Raw genomic sequence first — 22980 nt, forward strand, 5'->3', positions numbered from 1 at the left:
AGCCGTGGTCTATCGGAATTTCTTCCTGACGTTTCGTCCACAACTGCGGTGGACATTTTCAAAGGCGATGAGGCAGTGGGCGAAGTGATCTCCCGCGCTTTCCGACTAAGAATGATTCAACAGCTGGATTCCCAGTCGTATTTAGTCCAGTAATTGTACCCCTGTGTTCCTTTGTTGATGGATATTTAAAAGGAACATTTATTGGAAATACCACATAAATGTTATCATTCCTCTTTGTCAGCAAAAAGGAGAAAAGCCATAATCTATGTTTATATTCAGAGAATTCGACTCGTAATTTTGAGTCGCTGATCTAAGCATAAATGGTTAAGCTCAACCGAATTATATCGATGAATTTTAGAATAATAAGAAAAAAAATAAAGAAATAAGAGAGCCTTAAAGAACTCGTTGTATCGACAACATAATAAAATACGTTCTGCTTGTGTTGAGATAAATACATAGTTATTTTATTTCAATGCCCTTTTCCCTATTAATAATCTAATAACATTATTCATTATTTAAAGAAATATTAAATACTATTTAAAGGTTTTTTTACTGCTAAACGGACAATAGTTTTTGGAAATAGGAACCTTTTACTGCCATCGACGGGATGCAAACTATTTCCTGATGGTAATTGATCTCTTGGCGTTTAAGAAAACCCTTTAATTTCGATATTGATTTGATAAAATCTCAGTAATTGTTCTTTTTAAGCTTTAAAGCGTAATTTGGTCGCTTTTACAAACCAAAATGTTGCACGTACGAATTTAGAACCATATAGAACACGATAATCATGTTTTTCTTTGAAAACTGAACAATTCACAACTGTACGCGAAATTGTCACATTTTTTAAAATCATATATATTACAAAAGTAATATTAAAAAAATTTACAAATGTATTTTAAGAATTATGAACAGAATGCGTCAAGTGCAGATCTATGTAGAATAGAAATAGATGCCGATTTTAATGCCTATATGCCTATTAAATTACTTAAATTGTATGCTAAAAATTAAACTTACCTACGTACATATATTAATTACATATAGATAAAGAAATAATAAGAAACAAGTTGATGTGTAAACAGTAAGATCCTTGCAAATAATCATGTTCATTATTAATAACGGAGTTTGTCTTCATATTTGTTTAATGTGCGCGCCGCTAAAATTCTATAAGCCCGAGCGGAACATAAAATTATCTTCAGCTTGAATTAAGTTTGTGTTGTACTTTTGTTGGAATATGTAAATCATACCTACAACATGAAAATATATCCGAGTTAGGTAGAGACTGTCTGCAGGCGCTTATTAGACAATGAGAAAGTGCGCATTAATAATTTAGATTTTCTGTATTTTTTTGAATTTTCTAATGTAAAATTTGTCTGTTTTCGAAAACTTCAAATTTTTTATCAATCATTGAAAAGAAGAGCGTGCGGAAAATAAACGGCAAGCAAAGCTGAGATTATTTTATTGTTTTTTATGGATAATCAATATATTAATAATTTTTGTTACTATCAAACTAATTTTGTTTAATTTTACGCCTCAGGCTTACAAGCAGATAACAGTTGACTGCAAGTGGGGATTCTCTTGTTGAGACACGTTTGATGCTTGTAGCTGAAGCTGACCAATTAAAACCTTATTGTAACCGTCAAATATATCTTTTTTTGTTGATTTGGTTACTCAATTACGTTTTATAAATTATATTCTGATGTATTATCTCGATCAACCACCAGACAAATTGGCTAAAGATATATGTTAGTTTCCCTGATGTAGTGTTTTTTTCTTAATATTGAAATAATGTTTGTAATTTTTTTTTAAGTTTATGAGTTTACCAATGTTGATTCTCGTTGTATCTGCTCTACTTTGTATCATATTGATTTTACCATTCGCTTTGTCCATAAAATTTGTTTGAATTTTTTCTGTGGAAATAGAGCATATTTTGATTTAACTAACAAGTAAAAACTAACGTACAATACTTGTTTTCGCGTTTTCAGAAAACAATTATGTATATAAATATGTTTCTGTATTTGAATTCATGACGTCACGTTCGAATCCATGTTGCTTCTATCATATCTAGGGATTTTCGGTTTGCTTTCTAGTGCGCAGCCGTTGTCTGTCATTGGTCAATCGGCTGCAATCATGCTTCAATCGCTGACTCCATATTGTTTGGTGTTTGTGTACGGTTCATGTATATTCAAACCAGCAGTTTTCCTGGCACATTTGCACTTTAAAAGTTCGGAATCAACGTGGAAAGTGTTCAATCGTTATATAGGTTGTGTAGAGTAAAGAAAATAGTGTGGAATTAGTTCAGTTCGGTTGTGTGTGACTTCTGAGAAACATTATATGAACTAACTTCTACCCGGTGCCATGTCTGTTCATTACAGATTTAAATCTGCTCTGGAATATGATACAATAACTTTCGATGGATTGCACATATCGATCAAAGACCTTAAAAATGCAATTATACAACAAAAACGCATTGGGAAAAACTCGGACTTCGATTTGAGAATTACCAATGCCCAAACTAATGACGGTGAGTACGAACCTCAAGTTTTACTAATTGATGATTTAATTAGAATTTTTTGGTATATTTGTGGCCACATGGAAATATTATTGGTTACCCATATCGTGTAGTAAAGTAGAATGTTTAGGTTTCATGGTTTCCCTTGCTTTGTGTAAATTATTTATTTTAAATGTGTATTCAAACTATTGCACTTAGTACATTTTTGTGGAAATTTGAAAATTGGACAGTTTACTGAAGTAATTAGGGGCAAGCGATCGAAAATATTTTCAAGATAGGCACGCTTTTGGTTATATCGGAAGTGGGTATCAACTTGCTTATTTTAAATGGAACACTTTATTTATTATTACATTGTTGAATTGTATTCCAAATACTATAGTATATTACGGTACAAGAAACGAAAGTCGAAGTTCCGCTACTGCTTAAAGTTGACGCGCGAGGCGAAGCCGAGGGCGTCATGCACGTACGCATTCGCGTACCGTATATGTCTATTTTTTTTGTCTCGGTGGAAACTAGCCCGAAAAGTACAAGTTTTTGAAAACAACTTTGTAAATGTTGTCAGTCAACTGACAGTGACAAAGTCAAGCTGTCAGCGTGCGTGGCGAAAGTTATTACTTTCCAAATGGGAAGAAGACAATTTGTATTGGGTAAAGTGATGTGTTCGCCATCGAAAATAGTGGCGAAAGTCCGTACTTTCCACCAGGAGATCGAGAAAAATATAGTATAATATACTATATCTAAAGGCTCGTTCAGACGGTGACATCGATGACGTGACATATAATTCTGTGACAGCTTTCGATGTCATGGAGTCATGGCCGTTCTCGAGTTTAAAAGTGCAAACGCTCCCTGGTGGCTAAAATTATAACACAAAATAACTAGTAATTTGACATTTGTTTTGTTAACATTGGTGATTTGTTTCGATCTAATCAACTTTTGCAAGCTCTTGATTTTTGTTTTTTTTTTCATTCACATTAATTTTTGTTTGATTGCAACTCATTTTTCGCTTGTTTACCACCCCTATCTACAGACTAAGTCTCAACTGTCACTTGGTAACGAGTAATTTGACGTTTCGCAGCGCCCTCATCGGTAGTTGAACTCGCGTATAGGTGTTCCTTTGAATTTAAAACTAACTAATCAAAAATAGGGGGTTTTATTTGAAAAAAAAATATTTTGGCCGGTATTCTCAACGTCATTTTGAAACTTAATTTTTTAACACTGTATTAAGTACGTAATAGCTGTAAAAATGTTGTCGAAATTCCATTAAAGTACAAGAAATGCGACTTGATTTAAGTAGCACATATTTCCTTATAGGAAAAATGAATAATTATCCGTGTGGCTGCAACTGTAATTTTTTACATAAAATTTCAAATATGTATATCAAAAGCGGTTATAATTCGGTATTATACATGAAATATATTTCTAATTTGGAGTAGGATTCAAAAATGTTATAATATACAGGATGATTCGAAATTGGCGTCATTCCTTTTAAGGAGTAATAGGGGCTCACTCACGAAAAAAGATGGACATTTTTTTTCGATAATTTCTAGAAGATATTAACAGTTGAAAATCGAAACTGCGACTTCATTTGAAGCTCCTTTCGTGAATTTGCGGATATGCGTTTAGTTCTCGGGAAATGCCACAGTAAAAAAGCAGAAGCTGTAAGAACTCACGCCAACAAAAGGCGAGAGACACTGGAGATTGTCTGATAAGGTCTATATCGTTAAATTCGGAAAAATATAAGAATTTTAAAGAGCCCACAGCCAACTAGATTACCATTTAAAAATACACAAGTTTCTTTTTTATCTCGTAAATCAAGTTTACTATGACAACGAGTGCTAGTTTATTGGATTCAGGGCAAAAAGTTCTGCCAATGGCAATTCTAACTTTTTTCTGAGTTAAACAGTTTTCGTAATATGTGATAATTAAAAAAGTGTTTTCTTGTGTTTGTGATTTCTTGTATTTTCAGAATATTTCAGGAACCAAGTCGGGTACCTAAATTTTGAAAACGGTAATGAATAGGCAATCGAATTCTGCCCAATTTTGCCCATTTAACGAATTATCTGTCTTTAAAAATGTAGAAGTTACCCATACAAAAATTCAGAAAATGGCCATCCTGTATGAATATTTGTATATTTAATCAAAACTAAACAAGTTGCAGCATTACTTTTGCATAATCTCAACACTAATAGGAGAGATGTTTCAATTTATATTTCTTTTTTATCTGTGTTGTATGAAGCGTTTTACGTTACTAAAAAATGCACACATTCTTTGTGTTTCTTGTCAACAAAGTGTGATACCAAAGTGTTGTTTTCCAAAGCATTGGGGACTGAAATTCCGCCTTCGGAAGTTCTAGACACCATGTATAATTATCGATATGTATAAGTTTTTATGATTTGAATTAGTAATTTATTTCGTTTTTGGTTCACTCTTAAGTACACGCAGAGCTGCTAATGCCCTGCATAGATATGTATACTTTCTTCACCTAAACTTATGATATGGGTTTTCAGTTTATGAGGACGAAAATGCATTGATCCCTAAAAACACTTCGCTACTCATTGCGAGAATACCCGTAACTACCCCCAAGCAAAAACAATGGGAAGGATATGGCGGAAATGATACTCCTCCTGCCAAATTGGATGACGGTGGAGCTATTGGGAAAACAGTGGATTTAGCCAACTTGGACGCTCCAGAAGATGACAAAATTCGAGCTATGATGTCCCAGAGTACGCAAGATTATGATCCAAGCAAGTAAGTAATAGACGGTGGCATGATAAATTAATTTAAAAAAATTAAATTGAGGTTTACCTCAGTAATTAAGACATTTTCTCTCTGGTTATATACGTGCAATTTTTTCAGTTATGTGAAAATTCGTGGAGCCAATCAGGTGGGTCCCGTTCCTCAAAATTACCGGTGTTTTAAATGTCACCAGACTGGCCATTGGATCAAAGATTGTACTTTAGGACAGGGAGTGGTAAGTATTTGTTGTGCGATTGTTTGTATTATGAACTATTATTTTTACCCTCTCACAAGATAAACAATTAATACATTTTGCTCTTTTATTGTTTAATAGGAGCCAGTTGAAATTAAAAAAAGCACGGGAATACCCCAAAGTTTTATGGTGCCTGTAGATGGTCCGCAGGTGCCCGGAGCTATGATGATGGCCAATGGACAATATGCAGTTCCAGCTTTGGACCTTCAGGCTTATAATCAGAAATCAAGTGGCCCTGCACCGGTGCAAGAGAAGAAGCCCGACATTCCTGATGACTTGCTTTGTTCAATTTGTTCGGATTTGTTAGCGGATGCTGTGATGATTCCATGTTGTGGTAAGTCTACAGTTTGTCTCATTAGATTTTACTAAATCCGGAATGATTAAAACAAAAAAGTAATTTAGGAACATCAGTTTTAAATGCAATATGTATCCTGCAATGAAATATTAATGTTATCTGTCCTTGGAAGAGGAGATCTCTCTTTGTTTGTGCGTATATGAATGTGAATGTTTAATAATTTTTTATGTATCTATCTATCTATCTCCTTGGAAGTTTTGGTCTAAATTTAACAAATTTAAATTAACATTCTTCTTATTTGCAGGTAACTCTTTTTGTGACGAATGTGTTCGAAGCGTTCTATTGGACAGCGAAGACCATGAATGTCCTGATTGCCACGAAAAAGACATTTCGCCAGCTACTTTAATCCCTAATCGGTTTCTACGCAAGTCCGTTGCAAATTTTAAAAACACCACCGGATATGAGAAAGCTCCAACTTACAGGGCTAAAACCCGCTTAGCCAGAGAGGACAGTTTTAAAAAAGACGTAAGATATTTACTAGCTTCAATTGAATTTTACAATATTGTTTCTGGAATTAACCAACGGTGATCAATGCAAAATTATTGTTCCAGATGAATTCACCTGCTGAAATCGACTCAACTGACAAAGATGGTTTGAAAGAGACGCGGAAGACTATTATATCTGAAGCCGATTCAACAGAACATAATAAAGCTGAAGTTGAGGTTTCGAAGGTAGGTGTAGCTGCTTAGTAGTAATAGATTTTAATGTTTCTATTCTATTGTCTAAAATATCTTATTTCAAATCTTTGCAGGACGCTGAACTTGATCCTCCTAAAACCTCAGACAATGAAGGGCCACCAGGAGTGTCGCCCAAGCAATCTCCTGTTCACAAAATCACTAGCAAAATTTCTAAAGGAGATCGAGGACGGGATAGAGGACACCGTAAGTATTATGCCACATATATTAACCATTTTCTATATAGAATCGCTTTTATGTATGAAAACGATTAATACTATAAGTGTCAGGTTATTTACCGTCTATTTACGCAAAGGAAAATTTAGTATAGGTACAGGATTAGTCAAAAAGTCACAGCAACGCAATGTTACCTTTTTTCTAATGGGCAAACCCGTATTTTATTCAACAATTGAATTCTTCTCCTGGCCAAATTATTAAATCCAATTTAAAATCATTGACTAACATACAGGTTGTTCCATCTAAGAAAAATAAACATCGCTTTGCCGTAGCTTTTTGACTAATCCTGTATCCTAAATTTTCTCTTATGTAAATAGACTGGCAAGAACCTTTCAATTTTCGTATTAATCATTTTGTTCTGGCTCACTTATTTTAGGAAATATTCAACCGTTTCCATACATAAAAGCGATCCTGTATATTTTAGTATTATACATACAAGTAATCGTTATTAAATCTATTTTTAATCACTTGTAGGATCCAACAAATCCCCTAAACATCATAGAAGTCGATCTCCCTCACCACGAAAGATGAGAACTCGTCGAACATCACCTTATGTCAACCGGTATGTTCTGTTTTGTATTATTTATTGATTTCAAACGTCTTTGGCCTGATTTCGAAAGTTTTTAACAAATAAATACAAATCTTTCAGAAACTCTCTTGATAGAAATGGAACTCCATTAAGAGACGACACTCCGCCAACGCATAACAGCAATTATCCGCCGCCACCTGATGTGTACTCGAGGCCGCCGGGTGAACTTCTGCCTCCTATTGGCGTCATGTCTCATGGCGTACCTCCGATGCAGGTATTAAGCGCGTTTATATCTTTATTTTACGTATACTGCCGTTTGACTGGACGTTTATCTAATCTCTATTTCTTCAGGGACTTCCTCCAGTTTCCATGCCACCTGGCGCGTTTGTAGCTGGTCAGCCACCACCGTTTCATTCGACCGGTGCTCCTCCAAATTTTCGCATGCCACCACCTGGATCTCAAATTCCTCCTTACATGCCACCTGGGTAAGTCACGTTCTAAGAATAGCCTTGATTCTTACAATGTTGTGCAAATGTGATTCATGTGTTTTGTTTATCCTGATTATATAAATTTTAATCAACTACTAGAGCTTAATTGTCTTTCCGTCACCTCTCATAGTCCTTATCAACATTAAGCAGAAGATGTGTTTAAACCAGAAATTCAATTAATTATGCTCATGCAAAAGATTGTTGATTTTTAAAAACTGGTACAAGAGATGCTATTTCTCTTGAACTACACAAGCTACTAAGCGTAATTGTTCAAAAGCGAAGTTATTTTGAACTGAAAAACACTAAAAGTTTGTAGTTTGTGCAAATTTTTAAATCTGATGATGGGTGGCGCTGTTGTCTTACACGCAGTCAGGCAAATAAATCAAAATAACTGAAACTTAATCCATAGTCATATCTCGGGTAGTAAATCTAGTTTTTTTTCAGACCTTACCAAGTGCCAAACAGGCCAGTTTTCGACCCCATGGGTGGGCCTCCACCTGGAAACTTTGGGCCCAGTTATTCAGGAAGAATGCGTGACTATGGCAGAAGAAGTGGCAGAGATAGAACACCTCCGGGGTAAGTTGGAATTAACCAAATTTGATCATCAATAGCAGTGGAGCGAGACATTTTTTCTTATTAAAAGTTAGGTCAGTTGGTCTTCTTTTGATCCAAAGATCTTGCAGTACTATTTTAATCATGTGCTTACGGGGCACCCTGTACAGTACACTTTTGAATCACATACACAGGCTTTTTGATTGAATTTTATCCAGTTTGTACACACCCATTTTCTCCTCAATTATTTCAAATTGTTAGTTTTACAATTGAAAGGACAGCTTATCAGATATCATTGCTCAGAGGTAACAATACATACCAGTTTTATTTTATAAGTTGGCCAATAATAATGAGCTATGAAAAGTAAATGTGAAATACGAAAAAATAATTTTATTTGTCGTTTTCAGGTTGATTGACGATCCGCTAGCTGCTTTTAATCGAATTCTTAGAGAAAAGGATGAGAAGCGTGCTCGGCTGCAACGTATGTCCAGGCGCACTTGGAGTCGAAGTCGTAGTCGCAGCAGGAGCTTCAGTCGCTCACCCCCACCTATGCGAAGGCGTAGTAGAAGTCCTAAGAGGCGTAGGTCCCGCAGCAGAAGTCGCTCGTTCTCAATCAGCAGGTATGTCCTGAACTAATTCTAACATTACATGTGTTTTTTATTTTTTGCGTTGCTTTCGATAATATTTTAACGCAGTGGATTTTGCTTATTGGTTTTGTGGTTATCGAACATTTAAGAGGACTTATTTTTCTACTTTATAAAGGTGCTTCTTTGGCTTACTGCCGAATGCTGGTAGAGTAGGTTTTCAGCTAAACAGGGTGTCTGAAAATCGGAGCTAATATTTTTCGGTGATTTTTTTATGTTTACTAGGGCATGCCAAACTGGTGATATATGATGGTTGTACGGCGATCTTGCCACCTATATGATATGCATAGATTTAAGGTATTGGGCACTGTCTATTAACACATCTACCAGCAATATGACAACTATGAGAAATATGAGAACTAGAAAAAGTATTATTTTTTCTCGAAGTTGGCTATAATTACGTTTTTGAGCCATGAGGTATTTAGGTAGCAGAGCCCAATTGCCGAAACATTTTCACTTTGTTCGATGGCATTCGAGATACCAATTTGTTACACATCATATTCATTAGATATTGTTTTAAAACCCGTCTCTCTAAACTGCTAGGCATAAATTGAAAGAACGCTTTTCAGTATGCACGATTTGCAGAAGAATAGTAACGTCTTTTGAGATGCCCTGTCGATTGTCGAATGAATCCTACATCTACAGTAGGATTTTGTTGTGTCAATTTTAGGTCGCGTTCTCGCTCGTACTCGCCTAGTCCGAGAGGGTCACCGCTGCCGCCGTTGAGGCGATCCCCCCCTCCCTTGCAAACGAGGAGGGGACCCCCAGGGCGGTTCCGCTCACCTCTCAGATCGCCACCTCTCAGGTACGAGCATGACGTAAATCAATTAGTTGGGTGTGTAGGCGTAAACTCATTACGATTGATTTTATGTTATTAATATTAGAAGAAGGGGGCGCAGGTTGAGCTAACAGCAGACTATGGGTTGTAGTACTGAATTTTCTTTAAGAAACAATTTGCATTAATTCTGGCAGATTCGGTAATCTAGTCTCGAGAGTTTCAGGTGTAATTTAAGTGTCAGACTAAATTTACACAAATAAAACATTTTCTTGACACCAACAAAGGGCTCAAGCCGGTATGAATAGTCAATCGCAAGCGATACGCTGTGATGTCGCCGTCATAAATGCACATGAAGCATTGTTGCCAAGGTTTAGGTAAAGAAAGTCGCCCAATCACAAGCAAAAAGTAGCCCAAATCTCCAAATGTCGACGATGACTTGATGGTGCTTGAAGTTTTTATCGCTCCTTTATTGCACATGTCGCAAATTCAACATTTAAAGGGCATTTTAATAAATTTAATCGCAATTTTTCGTCCAACTTGGCAGCACTGGCAGAAAAATATTCGTTAGCCGAGATGGAAATATCACAATCGTTCGTTCGCCGATCTTACACTTGCTCAGTTTCTTGGCGAAATCTTGGAAATGGTCTTACATATCTCCGACAACCCGCCAAATAAATACTTTTAAGAAGTTGGGCTACATGTGCTTTAGTATAATTTAATTTACTTATATTAATTAAGAACATTTTATGATATTATTATCGATCGAGATCTCGAAATGTATCTAGGATTGGATATAGCGCCGTTGGTTCGGTCCCGACTCGCTCTTCGCTATGTCGGGAGATGTTATCGGCGAATCGCTGGTGATCGACTATGCAAGCGGGTGTCAGTGTGTCATACATTGTAAAATAGGCGCTCACGGTTGAGAAGCCATACCTTTGCTATTAAAAAAAGATACTACGGTAGTAATATGCTTGTCAATGAATCATACCAAATTTCATCGATGCCAGATTATATCATAAATAAACGGTTGCACCCTAAACCAGCTATAGTAGAAATAAATCTAAAAACTCGAAGTTTTGGCGGCAGAATATAACTTCGATTATGCATAAAGTGTATTTAATGTGGGTTAACATGTGAAGAAGTAATGTAGATTAATTCGTAACTAAAGCCATAATTTTATCATTTGCGATATATCTGCTGCAGAACTGCGAAATATGAGTATGACGATCTGAGAATCTTAAACAAAAAAAAATACGCGTAACCAAGAAAATGTCTCAACAGTAGAAGGAAATAACATACGGTCATTAATGTGGACAAGTTTAGTCGAAATATACCCAACGCTTTTAAGGCGATCGGCTTTTTAGCTCTTTCCATTATAGTTATGAGCATTTTTTGTTGTCCAATTTTCATTTCATGCCAGTTGATTGCGTAGCAAGCCTCAGTTATACGATTACTCTAAGAATATTTACAACAAAATTAATTGGAATTTAATTGGTCGTTCTTACCTCCTCCATTAACATGTGACCATACCAACAGTACAAAACCAATTGAAACATCATGCAGAAGAGGTAGACTACCAATAGGCCACTTTGTCCGCTTTCAGAAGCAACCTAACAATTAGCATAATGTGTTCAAATCTAAATGCTATAAACCATCGTACCACTAATAGTTGAAACCCAGTTAAGCAAATCACAATAGCACTACACATAAACTGCACTAGAATTCCATAAGCGAAAATGTTTTCAATTGCAGAAACATATCTGAAACATTACATAGCATTTAATAAAACTCCTGTGCGAAGAGAAATATGCTTACTTGATTATCTCGTTGTAGTATCGAACGCAGTGTTTAATGCGATTTTCTAACGGCCGTTCCCCCTCGTTGGTGTTGTAATGCAAATCCTTAATTTTTTTGCGAAGTATGCGAAATAGTGTTGTTGCTATGACTGTATGTTTGGTAAATAGACAATCCATTGCTATAAAACAAGAGTAACTAATGGGTTTGTGATGGTTTGAACTTCGGTAAAAGGTAGTTGCTTGTTTGAAAACCTTCTAGTAACTTTGCTCTTCTTAACTGCTAAGTCTTTGTTTGATGTCCAAAATGATGAATTTTGAAGATGTTTGCTACAGGGACAAAAGGTTCTCCAGTGGCAAAAGTAACGCAATTGAACTAAAAGCGAAAGGTAAATTAGAAAACTAAAACATTATAATTCGCATTTTCGTCAGATAGAGTACAACTTCTTCATCGACAAGAAATCCATTTTCATTCTAAATAAACATTAATACGCATTGGTTTAAATATGGCTCCAATTTAGCGGTCGCAGATGGATCGAAATTTATCTCCGCCAAAAATTCGCCCAAGTGCGAATCTTTCTTGGTTTGGAAATGTATTCTCCTGATGGCGAATATAATTTCCTTACATTTTGCCATCATTGGTATTGAAAAAATTGGACACCTATTCCCCAAAAACTGTGGCTTTTGTTCAGATCCGAGGTTCGTTATGACCAGAGACAGGTTTGACCTGGATGTTTAGAAGTCTTCTTTTTTTCATTGAAAAAAGTTATAAGAGCGGTTTTTCCTTAATATCACAAAGTTTTAATTGTTTAGTGCTGTACTTCCATTGTTTTCAAAATATCTCGTCTTACGTAAATTCTATAAATGTTTTCTTTTAAAAAAATTGAATCAAAGGTCAAATTTGTCACCCGGAATTTCAATAACTAAAATTAATGTATGTTTATAGAAAACCCTGGCACCACAAACTCCTGCACTTACCCTGTGCAATACTCGTGTATATCTTTAAAATTGACGGAACATACTCAACTGTTATAATGTATTTACTATCATTTCAAATTATTTTTGCCTTATATGGAATATAGAAGATTATAGGCAAAGCCATATAGAAGAAGCGGCAATTAAAGCAATACGGAAAAAATATCTTTGTGGACTCAGCGCAACTGTTAATTTTGGCTTTTAATTTCTACAATGTTTCGGATCACTAATTAGATTTAGTCACTAAAATAATGCTAATTAAAGGGTTAATAAGACCATGATTGCTTTTACTGTCCAAAAATCCAAGTTGAACTTTAATTAGCAGGAGTTCCAAATATGTTAGCCCTATTAATTATCGGTTAATTAATGTACAGTCTATGCCGTCTGTGAAGTTAATTTTAATACATATACGAAATGTTTCCCATTTCTTTAAATGAAGATAAGTGTTCTTTAATAATATGCTTTGCTGAAATAGTTATTTGAAACTAAATTGTTTTGTGTTTTAGGTATATACATCTTTCCTTAACATTTCTTCGTTGAAATTGAGTTTTTTGACAATGAACATTAGTCAAGGAATAAGCACAATAGAAGTGTTGTTTTTTTAAAATTTGGCATTACCTGATTATTATTGACTTTATCGTTAATTTATATTCTCATTCAAGTTATTGGGTCTATGTTTCAATCAAGTTCTTAATTTAATTAACTAGTAGGTATCAGATTTTTAAATTACATTCAGTTAAATATAAACATATTTAGATTAACAAACTGTAATGCGGATCGAAAAGATATCGGGTATTCAAATGAATGTTTAGTAAATCGTTCATATTAAGGAGCTTAAAACTGTAAATGTTTTAAAGAACTCCTGAATGAAAAAGTGTTCCAATTGTTCGTAAGTTCTACTAGAAAAAATGTTTTATTTTTTACGAATTATTCCTGCTATACTGACCTCCATTGTTCCAAGCGCTAACTGCAACTGTGGCCACTTCTCCGCCATAAATAAGAACAAAGTAGTCATCAGGATTAAAAGGAAATTTCCCTGGGAAGGGATACATTTTTGTCCCAGTCATTATTCCGTTTACAGCAGGAACTACTCCATATAGCAAAGTTACTCCGAAACAAGACACTAAAAATATGTTGAGGACTTTCTGGCACCTTTGAAACGATGTCTTCATAATGTCCATCTCTGCGACTGTGACCCTGGTAAAAATATCTTGTGAAATCAATTCATCTAGCGTTGCAACTTTTCTGGAGTTCCGGTGAAAGTTTACCAGTTTATTAACAAATCCCACTTGAGTCATAGAGAAGAGCAATACTTCCGTTATTGTTACTATATCAGTTATTGAAAGCACAAAGTTCATTACAACTGCCATTTGGGCAATTGTAATAATATAAGCAAAAACGGTAACTAAGTTTACTATAAATGTACGTTTGATTCGCCTCGGATAAAAACCTCCGATTCCAAGGCGGATGTGTTCGCCTTCGAGGAAGCTGCAGATGTCGTAAATCTGAAGCGCCTGGAAAAAGCAAAAAAGTAATCAATATGATAAACATTACAGTATAATAAAACTAGAAATGTAAATGCGCTTTACTAACGGCTGACTATGCATTTATAAGAACAGGTATAATTAATTGACTGAATTAGCAACAGGAAACTTAATGGGTGACTATTTCAGACTTTCAGACAAAATTTTAATAATAATTTTAATAAACTTAAATTTTAGGTCATTAAAACTACGTTATGTTTTATTATGAAATCAGATTAGTTGTTACCTAAGGTTTTGTTATCACCTAATTTATTTTCCTGGTGAAATTTAATAAATATCATATTTATGAACAGGTGATTTGGGTTGCGAACAAGATAGTTTAGAAGGTTTGAAATGGGAGGTTATTTGGTCGCATACCAAGGCAAATCAATGTGTTATATAACTGCTGAAATGAATGAAGAAATGAAATGTTTCGTACTGTTACTGTCAACTTATCAACAATTAATATTGAAGGACTGGATTTAGAGGCTCCATCTCAATAGTACCTGTTGATTGCATAAGACGAGCAGCATCTCTATTTGTGTGCATGCAGTCAATAGCTTTAACGTATAGTTTATCTGTGATGTCTATTGCTATTAAAGCCAATATCAACTTTTCCAATTTATTGATCAACTTTTTTTTGGTTTTAGGCGACGCATTGATCGTATCGATTTCGAGCGCGACTATGAACGAGGCAGTTTTCGAGAGAAACCAAGAAGTCGAAGATCTAACAGCCGAGATCGGTTCTACAACGACCGAGAAAGGGAATACGATCGAGTACCAATTAGAAGTAGCAGAGGACTTCCTCCACCCTGTGCTGCACCTCCGCCTCAACAATGGGGAGGACAACGCGATGTGTATTATCCAGAACCTCCACCCTCCGGATTTCAGACCAGGTATTTAATTTTAACCGTGAGTAAAATAGCGATTAAGCGTTTGATGAATTGGTTTAAAAGTGCTGTGTATTGTCGATTGAGCGTAATGGGGAAGTCGGCTGCGAACTACAGTGAACTTTCTGCGTGTCCAGATGTTCTATGTTTTAGGCGTTGTTTATATTCATTTATTTTTTCGTTCTGATACTGCAGTTTACTACTCTGCAAACCGACAATGCATTTGTTAGCATTATATTGATCATTCTGGAGTTGACAAGTGCAGACCACGAAGCTGATATTAATGAGTTAATCGTGTGGAGATGTTTCTGTACTGCGTAATTGATCACCTGAAATAGTTGATGTTAGTTCGTTATATTTTTCATTCTTTTTTCTGTTCTGGTCAGTTTTGTGCAAACACTTATGGTGAATAACAACAGGCTCTCAGCTATACGATATCAGTTCAATATCACAAATTTAAAAATCGTTGAAACACTAAATGGCTTGTTTGCCTTTACATACAGAAATATACCCAAAAATGAACTCGCAAGGCCTTTATTTCGAAATCGATTTTGAAAATAACAGTTTTAAATCAATTTTACTTTTACAAATAAATATTAATATGAAATTTATTTGTTCAAATGGGATCTACAGGGTGCTTTGCTGCTGACATCAAAGCATTTTGTTTCATTTTGAAATTCTGGTTATGTTTATGAAGTTATGTTTATAGATCTAGTTTAGAGCTCGATATTCATAGAACTCAAAAATGACAGAAAAAGACAAAAGCTGGAATATGTACCGACTAGCCAACTGGACGTTTTTTTTTTATAAATTATAGACGTTTATAAAATAATATCAAAACCAATGATAACTAAATGCATCGCTTTGTTTAAAATCATATTTTTAAACAAATTCCTCTGTGGGATATGTAGCTTAGTACTCAATATGACGCACTATCATCGATGAATTCACTAAAAAAATAATATTAATTAAATTAAAAATTAAATTAAGATTAATTAACACGAATTTTGTACAATCAGGAACATTTTCATAAGACTTTTCTTGCTTCTATGTGGAAAATACTTATGATTTATTGTGTTTATATATTGTTTACAAATGTTGGGTTAAAATAAGCTGGTTTGTAAATAAGGTGGTTTAACGAGTGATTTTCGAACGCTGTGATTTGTAATCCAACTGTGATACTTTGTGGGCGACCATTTTTTTAGTTTAACTTTATTTGGTAGTACCTACTATATAAACCCGTACTGTGGCGGTTTTATATTTTTTTTATAATCGCGGACGAATGGATCTACAAATGCGTTTTACATGTGTGTTTCACTATACTTATTTGTAAATGATGAAACTGAAAATAAAAACACTTTGCAGATTATTCTGTGTTTACTTAATCCTAAGCAGTTTTAACGGAATACATCTTGGAATGGTGACAGTCAAGCAGACGCTCAAAAGGATATTGTAGTAATTTATTATCGAGGTCCCAAAATATTTAATAATCATTCTGATATGTTAGATCTTAATATTTGGATGGTTTTAAGGAAAAAAGTAAGTATTTTAAATAACTGCTTGCCATCGCATTCTAAACGATAACTGCATTTTTTGTGAAAATATCTGACGGTACTAAATATTTTTTTATAAATGATAATTTTCCAAATAACAATCAAGGAAGTACTTTTTTGTTTACAATCATGCAAGTATTAAGATACTTAATATCGACCAGTAATTATAAATCTGCTTGAGTACCTGCTAAACAGACGGATTTGGGTTCTAGTGTACTGTTGATTGCGCTGAAATAATTACATTATTTTTTTGTTGGAATTATTAGATGTCACTGTCAGTTCAAGTCATCTTGCAAGTTTATTTTATTTGTTACCAGTTTTTGTTTTATGTTGATGATTTGTGTATTTATTAACCATGTGATGGTTATTACACCATTAGTTGGAAAATATTATTAGGTACTTTTAAAATTATTGTTGATCATTTTGACAAACATTTTCTATATTGCTTAATGCAATTTAGTGTGTATATAATTCTAAAGGTTTTGATACTCTTGAATATAATGTAAGCCAAACGTTTGCGACATTCACGTTGTCATTAGGGCCGCCGTCAATACTTTTGCGCACGCAAAATCTCCAAAATTCCAGTCAAAACATGCCAAGAAACAATTAAAATTAGTCAGTAATTACAGATCAATTTTTAAAGTTGTAAAAAAACATACTAAAACGTTTTAAAAAGATCGAAATAAAGTTTAAAAAATGACTAAAATTGATGTTTGAACTGGTCACCTACACAGGTAAATGTTTTGTTCTTCCATATAACTATGTGAGCGACCAGTTCAAACGTCGGTTTTATTTTGGTCTGTTTTAAAATGTTTTGTACTATTTTTACATTTGACTGTAATTTGTATGTTTCTTGACATGTTTTGTTTGGATGTTTGTGCAAAATTGTTGACGACAGTACTGACGATGACGTGATTGTCGAAAGCGCTTGGCCTTGCATTGTATTCAAGGGTATAAAAATCCTTTGATATATACATATACACATTAAATACCAAGCTGGTTTCATTGAGTTTTATCTAGTGCGTACATACCTTCAACTTTGCTCTCTTTCAAAACAATACTGTTTCGTTAAATTCCATATTTCCTAAATATTACACGTAATTTTTTTTCTGCTACTTGTTTGTTATGCCAATTAGTTCAAAACTGTATATACAGGAATGTTAATAAATTGATTGTATTGTCGAATCATTTTTAATTGTGCTCGATTAGTTGCCCGTTCCAAAAAAAATGTTAAAAATGAATAATATTCTGAAGTTAATGAATGATACCGGGGGTCCTACTGGGAACCACGGCGATCAATATATAGCAAACTATAATTAGGAGAAATTTGATTTGATTTGAAGATTTGTACCAAACTTCCTGTAGGAAGGAGGGAACAACTTGCTTATTATTATATATATTATTACTTTTTTGCATTCTACTCCAAATTATACATATATTTTATTTATTTTACAATAATTTGTAATTGATTGTAATATTTTAATACAAACGAAGATTATTTAAACTTATTTCTAATTTATGGACAATGTAATAAAGTTATATCAGGAACATGTGACAAGTTACGTGAGATATAAATTCCATCCGTACGCGTTTTTGATCGCGTTTAAACATCTAAGAGAAACTGATTTTGCAAGAAGAGCGGTATTGTGTGTATTTCTCATGATTTGGTAGCAAGGAAACAAGATCTGGACAGACATAGCTAAATTTACAAAATTGGTGCCTTTAATCGACGCAATCCCATTGTTGCAGCAAAACCTTTTCTGGATTACTCTAGACAAAAAATGTGAACATTTTAGAATATTTTCTAACCGACTTAGACAATTTGCTGCTCGCTGTTCCTATTATTGCCACCCTTATTGAAACCTATTATTTCAGTATTATCAGACTACCTCATCGATAATTGTCTACAATCGCAAAAAAGGTCCTATTCTTTGCCCACCCCGCTCGCCATATCTTTCAGTGCTAGATTTTGTTTCTGGGGAACAATTAACGATCGAGTCTGCAATATTCCTCTGACAACTATGGAAGATTGCAAGCAGCGAGTGAGGAATGCATTTACAAACTTAAGATCCGAATCAATAAGAAAACCTACTCATGAACAAGTGCTGCTCAGATGCGAAAAATGTTTGGATGTTGAAAGACATCCGTTTGAACATTTCCTGAAAAGCCCTTTTTTTAATCGAAAGTTCTCCAGTTTTACTGTTTTTCTTTATAAATTCAACATGCAGTGTTCTTTAGACGTATGGAAAATTCTTGAAATTTTCTATAATTTGTTTAACTGCACAAAGTGGCGGCTTCTGTTTTTCCGGATATCAAATGGTAAATTTGCCACTTGTTCTTGATTTAACTCTATTCCATTCTCTATAAATAATAAAGTTTAGATAGTCTTCGTTTGTATAATTTAAGCATGATTGTTAATTATTTTCAAGCGGTGAGTCTAAACATTATTTTAGCATTTGATTGCATTAAAAATTACCACTTTCGTAATGGCAACTTAGAGGGACTAGCGTTTAAAATTCAGCTCGGGAAATAGCCATATGAAAACATTAAATTGACAATATTTCGGAAACTAAACACTTTTCGAGTAGGCAATCTTACACAAACTGAGCGCTATTTTTAATACTAAATATGGTAGAATTATCAAAATTGGGGGTTTTCTCAATTTTATTTTAAAATTTAGTTTAAAATTAATAATTAATAGTTATCAAAATGTTGTCGAAGTAATGTTAAAGTGAATCCTCTTCAACAAGGAATGCGACTCAAATTAAGATTTCCTTTATTATTATTCTAGTTCCTGCAACTCTTAATTTTTCAATACGAATAGGATTTTAAAATTAAGTTTAAAGAACAATGACATATTAAGAACGTAATATAGAGTTTTCTTGGAAAGTGTTTACTTCAGATGAGATTTATTATGATATAATGAAAAATAACCTTTATTTGGTTTAGCTACTTGCGAGACGAATCGATGATTCCCAAGTCTAAAATATTAAAAATGACGATTTATGAATACTAATTATTATAAAGCATTGTTATTATGTTTAATATAAGGCTGTTGACTTGTGTAAGTTTTGCAAATAATAATAGTCAACAGAAAAGACCTAAGAAACTGAAAAGCGGAGCTCGACCCCAAACCTGATCGGTATGGGAAGCAAGCAGTTGGACTACAATCTTGGAACCGAAATTTCCGTAAACCTTCTCGTTTTTACATGTTTTAATTATAAACTGACATCACTTAATTACCTGCTTAAGATTTGCCATTCTAATGACGATTTCTTTTTGTTAGGTTCCCGCAGCAGATTCACCACATTCAACCAGAGCGAAAATACGAACTGATTGCCCCACCGGGAGTTGAACAGCCACCAATTCCAGGCCTCGAATCTGAACTGCCCCCGCTTAACGAATTTGATAAGCCGCAAAAGAAATTGTCGCCGCGCAAAGAAAGGCACAGCCCTAGAGAGCATAGGGATCGAAATAAGTCCATTCCTAGAGAACACGAGCGGGAAAAGGATAGACGCGACAGGGATCGCCGCAAGGATGAGAAACGTTCTCGATCCAGATCCAAAACTCCAGAAAAGTGGAGAAATCCTAGTCCCAAGTCCAGCGGTACACCTGAACGGCCAAGGAAACGACGATCTTCGACCGATTCCAAAGATGACAAGCGAAAGGACAAAGACCGGCATAGAGATCACTCCGAGGAAGATAAAAAGAAAATAAAGGACAAGAAAAAACATAAAGACAAGAAGGATGACAAGAAAAAGAAAAAGGATAAGAGAGACAAACACAAGTCTAAGGATCGCAAAGATAAGAAGGAGGAATTTAAGCAAATAGTTCCCAAAGCCGTGGAGGAAACGGAAGAAACTCGCAAAAAAATCGAAGAAAAGAAGAAGCGGAAGGGAGAAGAGGAATTAAAGAAACAGCAGGAAGAGCGCAAGAAAGAGGAACGGCGCCTAAGGTTCATTGAAGATGAAAAACGCAAGAAGGAAGAAGAAGCCAAAAAAGAGGCGTCCAAGCAAAAAGCGATCGAAGAAGCTAGGCAGCTTCTTGAGAATGAAGAGCGCCAGAAACTTGAAGTTAAAATCGAGGAGAAGCAAGAACAAAAGAAAATTGATCTATATGATGAAGTAATTCCTACACAAGACCTGGCCAAAGAAATTCGTAGTGATTTTAAGTCGCCTGAACCTTCAGCTAACATGCATCAAGCCGCAGAGCCAGCCGAAAGTACATTGGAGCTTTTCGATTCTATGATACAAAAAGATATAGAGGATGGCGAAGTAACGGAAGAGCAAGAAAAGTTTCAAGTTGCGGCGAAAGATGGTGAGGAGGAAGACCCTGGTATTCTCGAGTTGCATTCTGACATGGACATTAAATTAGACGAATCGGACATCCTTGCTCCGTTTCCGGAGAAATCTAAATGGGAAGTGGATGAAGATGGTCAAATTCAAAACAGTCCTGGCGAACTGAGGGATTTCTCAGACTCAAAAACTAAGGTTTCAAGTGAGGTGCTGAAACGTGCTGAAAACGTCATATTTGCGCGAGCCATTAACTCAATTCGGCCAATAGAAATTAAGAAAATAACCGGAGAGAGGGCCAAGTTTTTCGCGGACGAAAAAGTGGTTGAGGAAGCAAAGAAAGTTGAGGCCCCTGTTGAGAAACCTCCAAGGATTCCCATTAAAGATAGGCTGGGTAGAAAAGTAGATGAACCAGATTCAAAAATAGTCGCTCAACGAAGAAGCTCATCTCCATATGGTCGTCGGGATAGACGGATGGAAGTAGATAAACGGCATGATAGGAAACGTACCCGAGGACACGAAACAAATCGAGAAAGAGACAGGCATAGAAGTCGAAGTGACAGAAGCATCGACAAAAGCAAGAAATCTAGAAAAGATGATAAAGACAAACAAGACGAGAAAATCAGAGAAAGGCGTAAACGAACACGTTCACGCAGTCCCAGTGAAGATCCAAAAAAGAAGAAAAAGGAAAAAGAAAAGGAGAAAAAGCCTAAGAAGGAAAAATCTAAAAAGCATGATACTGAAAAGAAAGTAAAAGACGAACGCGGAGAAGAAAAACATAAATCCACAGTTGATAAACGCAAGGTTACCTTAGATGAGGCTAACTTTGAGCCTGATTATGACTTGGAATTACACGAAGATGAATTGAGCGAGAAAGATTCCAAGAAGGGGAAAGAAGCTCGAAAGACTGACAGATCCGATGGGGAAAGCAGCAGCTCTGAGTATTCGAGCTCCAGTTCTGAAGATGAACGGAGGCGCAAGAAGCGCAGATCGCACAAAAAGAAAAAGAAGAGAGATAGTAGTAGCAGTGAATCCGAGTCCAGTAGCCAATCGAGTGATACAGACAAAGATAGAAAGCGCAAAAAACACAGAAAATCTAAAAAGAAGAAGAAGAAGGCCAAACACAAGTAAGATGTTATTGTGTAAATGTCTATTCTGATTTGTAAATTTTGTAACGAATATCTACAGTTAATGTCATTACCTAAATGTTATTAAGCGGACCGCATATATTGTAAAAAATTTAGCTTGACCCAATCAAGGTCTTTAACTAGCGACCTGCAACTCTGTCACTAATTTGTCCGTCAGACTAGAGTAACTACTCGCATTTGACTCGCAATCTATTAATTTATTGTAAATTTTGTGGGTTAGAAAATTCGCCTGATTCTTTATCGTTTGATTAGGTAAATTTCTTACTCTCCGATTTCGTTGTATTTATTTTCCTTAAATATGGTTTTCCAATAATTGCTACTGCAAGTCCGGTTGTCTATTCAATTTATACTATCAGGTGAATAATTGTAGCAGGTCTTGTAATGTTGATAATGTAATAAAAGGATGTAAAAAGGTTTAATTTTTTTATTGAATCGTCCCTTATACTGTGCAGATTCGTGCGGTTAGTTGTAAACGGATTTTATTGTTTAGGTTCAAGATTTTTGAAACATTTTGATTACAGAAAAATTATTCTTCATTCAATTATCAGTTGCATTTCCTAAAAAAGCAAAAAAGGGAAACTATTTATTTGATGACTGTTAAAGGTGGTTTTCTTTTAATTTCGTTTTGATTTTTATTAATGCTCAGTAAAATTCACGTTAATTATCCATATTCTACAAAGAATGTCAAGCAGTTTACGTAATATGTGCTAATTAAAAAAGTGTTGATTTCTTGTCTTTTCAGGATATTTCAGGAACCAAGTCGGGTACCTAAATTTTGAAAACGGTAATGAATAGGCAATCGAGTTCTGCCCAATTTTGCCCATTTAACGGATTCTCTATCTTTAAAGATGTAGAAGTTACCCATACAACGATTCAGAAAATGGCCACCCTGTATGTTCAATTATAAAAATTTTACGTTTAATTCTTTTACCCGTTCAGTTAATAATCTCATAAAACGTAACAAAAAACCTTTTATTAGAAGTTTATTTGCTACATAGGTGAAACCCCCTTTTTTGTGTTATTAAATATAAAAAAAAATGTATCCACACCT

General features: G+C 34.9%; 2 protein-coding genes across 5 annotated transcripts; one reads left to right on the forward strand and one right to left on the reverse strand.

Annotated features, from left to right (window-relative positions):
* The first annotated feature begins 2118 nt into the window (after positions 1–2118).
* On the forward strand, positions 2119–22343 carry LOC109538982 (E3 ubiquitin-protein ligase RBBP6). Of its 2 annotated transcripts, XM_019906471.2 has the most exons (15): positions 2119–2521; positions 5017–5257; positions 5366–5480; positions 5580–5832; positions 6098–6318; positions 6405–6524; positions 6605–6734; positions 7239–7326; positions 7414–7567; positions 7645–7778; positions 8226–8357; positions 8741–8953; positions 9648–9782; positions 14697–14942; positions 19776–22343. In XM_019906471.2, the coding sequence occupies exons 1-15, from the start codon at positions 2356–2358 to the stop codon at positions 21910–21912; spliced, it is 4485 nt and encodes a 1494-aa protein (XP_019762030.2). In that variant the 5' UTR covers positions 2119–2355; the 3' UTR covers positions 21913–22343. The 2 variants fall into 2 exon arrangements, with proteins under 2 accessions (XP_019762030.2, XP_019762031.2); XM_019906472.2 differs by lacking the exon at positions 9648–9782.
* LOC109538983 (odorant receptor 4) lies at positions 10855–17690 on the reverse strand. Of its 3 annotated transcripts, XM_048663528.1 has the most exons (8): positions 17521–17690; positions 13950–14037; positions 13470–13720; positions 11571–11730; positions 11416–11515; positions 11261–11365; positions 11055–11210; positions 10855–10991 (listed from the first exon to the last, which is right to left on the reverse strand). In XM_048663528.1, the coding sequence occupies exons 3-8, from the start codon at positions 13702–13704 to the stop codon at positions 10935–10937; spliced, it is 813 nt and encodes a 270-aa protein (XP_048519485.1). In that variant the 5' UTR covers positions 13705–13720; positions 13950–14037; positions 17521–17690; the 3' UTR covers positions 10855–10934. The 3 variants fall into 3 exon arrangements, with proteins under 3 accessions (XP_048519485.1, XP_048519484.1, XP_048519486.1); XM_048663527.1 differs by lacking the exon at positions 17521–17690 and adding an exon at positions 16674–17222 and having other exon boundaries at positions 13470–14037; XM_048663529.1 differs by lacking the exons at positions 13950–14037; positions 17521–17690 and adding an exon at positions 13792–13878.
* Positions 22344–22980: the final 637 nt, after the last annotated feature.

Source organism: Dendroctonus ponderosae, unplaced genomic scaffold (genome assembly GCF_020466585.1).
Source record: "Dendroctonus ponderosae isolate FM_Combo_2020 unplaced genomic scaffold, Dpon_F_20191213v2 Dpon_F_20191213_2, whole genome shotgun sequence".
In the NCBI taxonomy this organism is placed as follows: domain Eukaryota; kingdom Metazoa; phylum Arthropoda; class Insecta; order Coleoptera; family Curculionidae; genus Dendroctonus; species Dendroctonus ponderosae.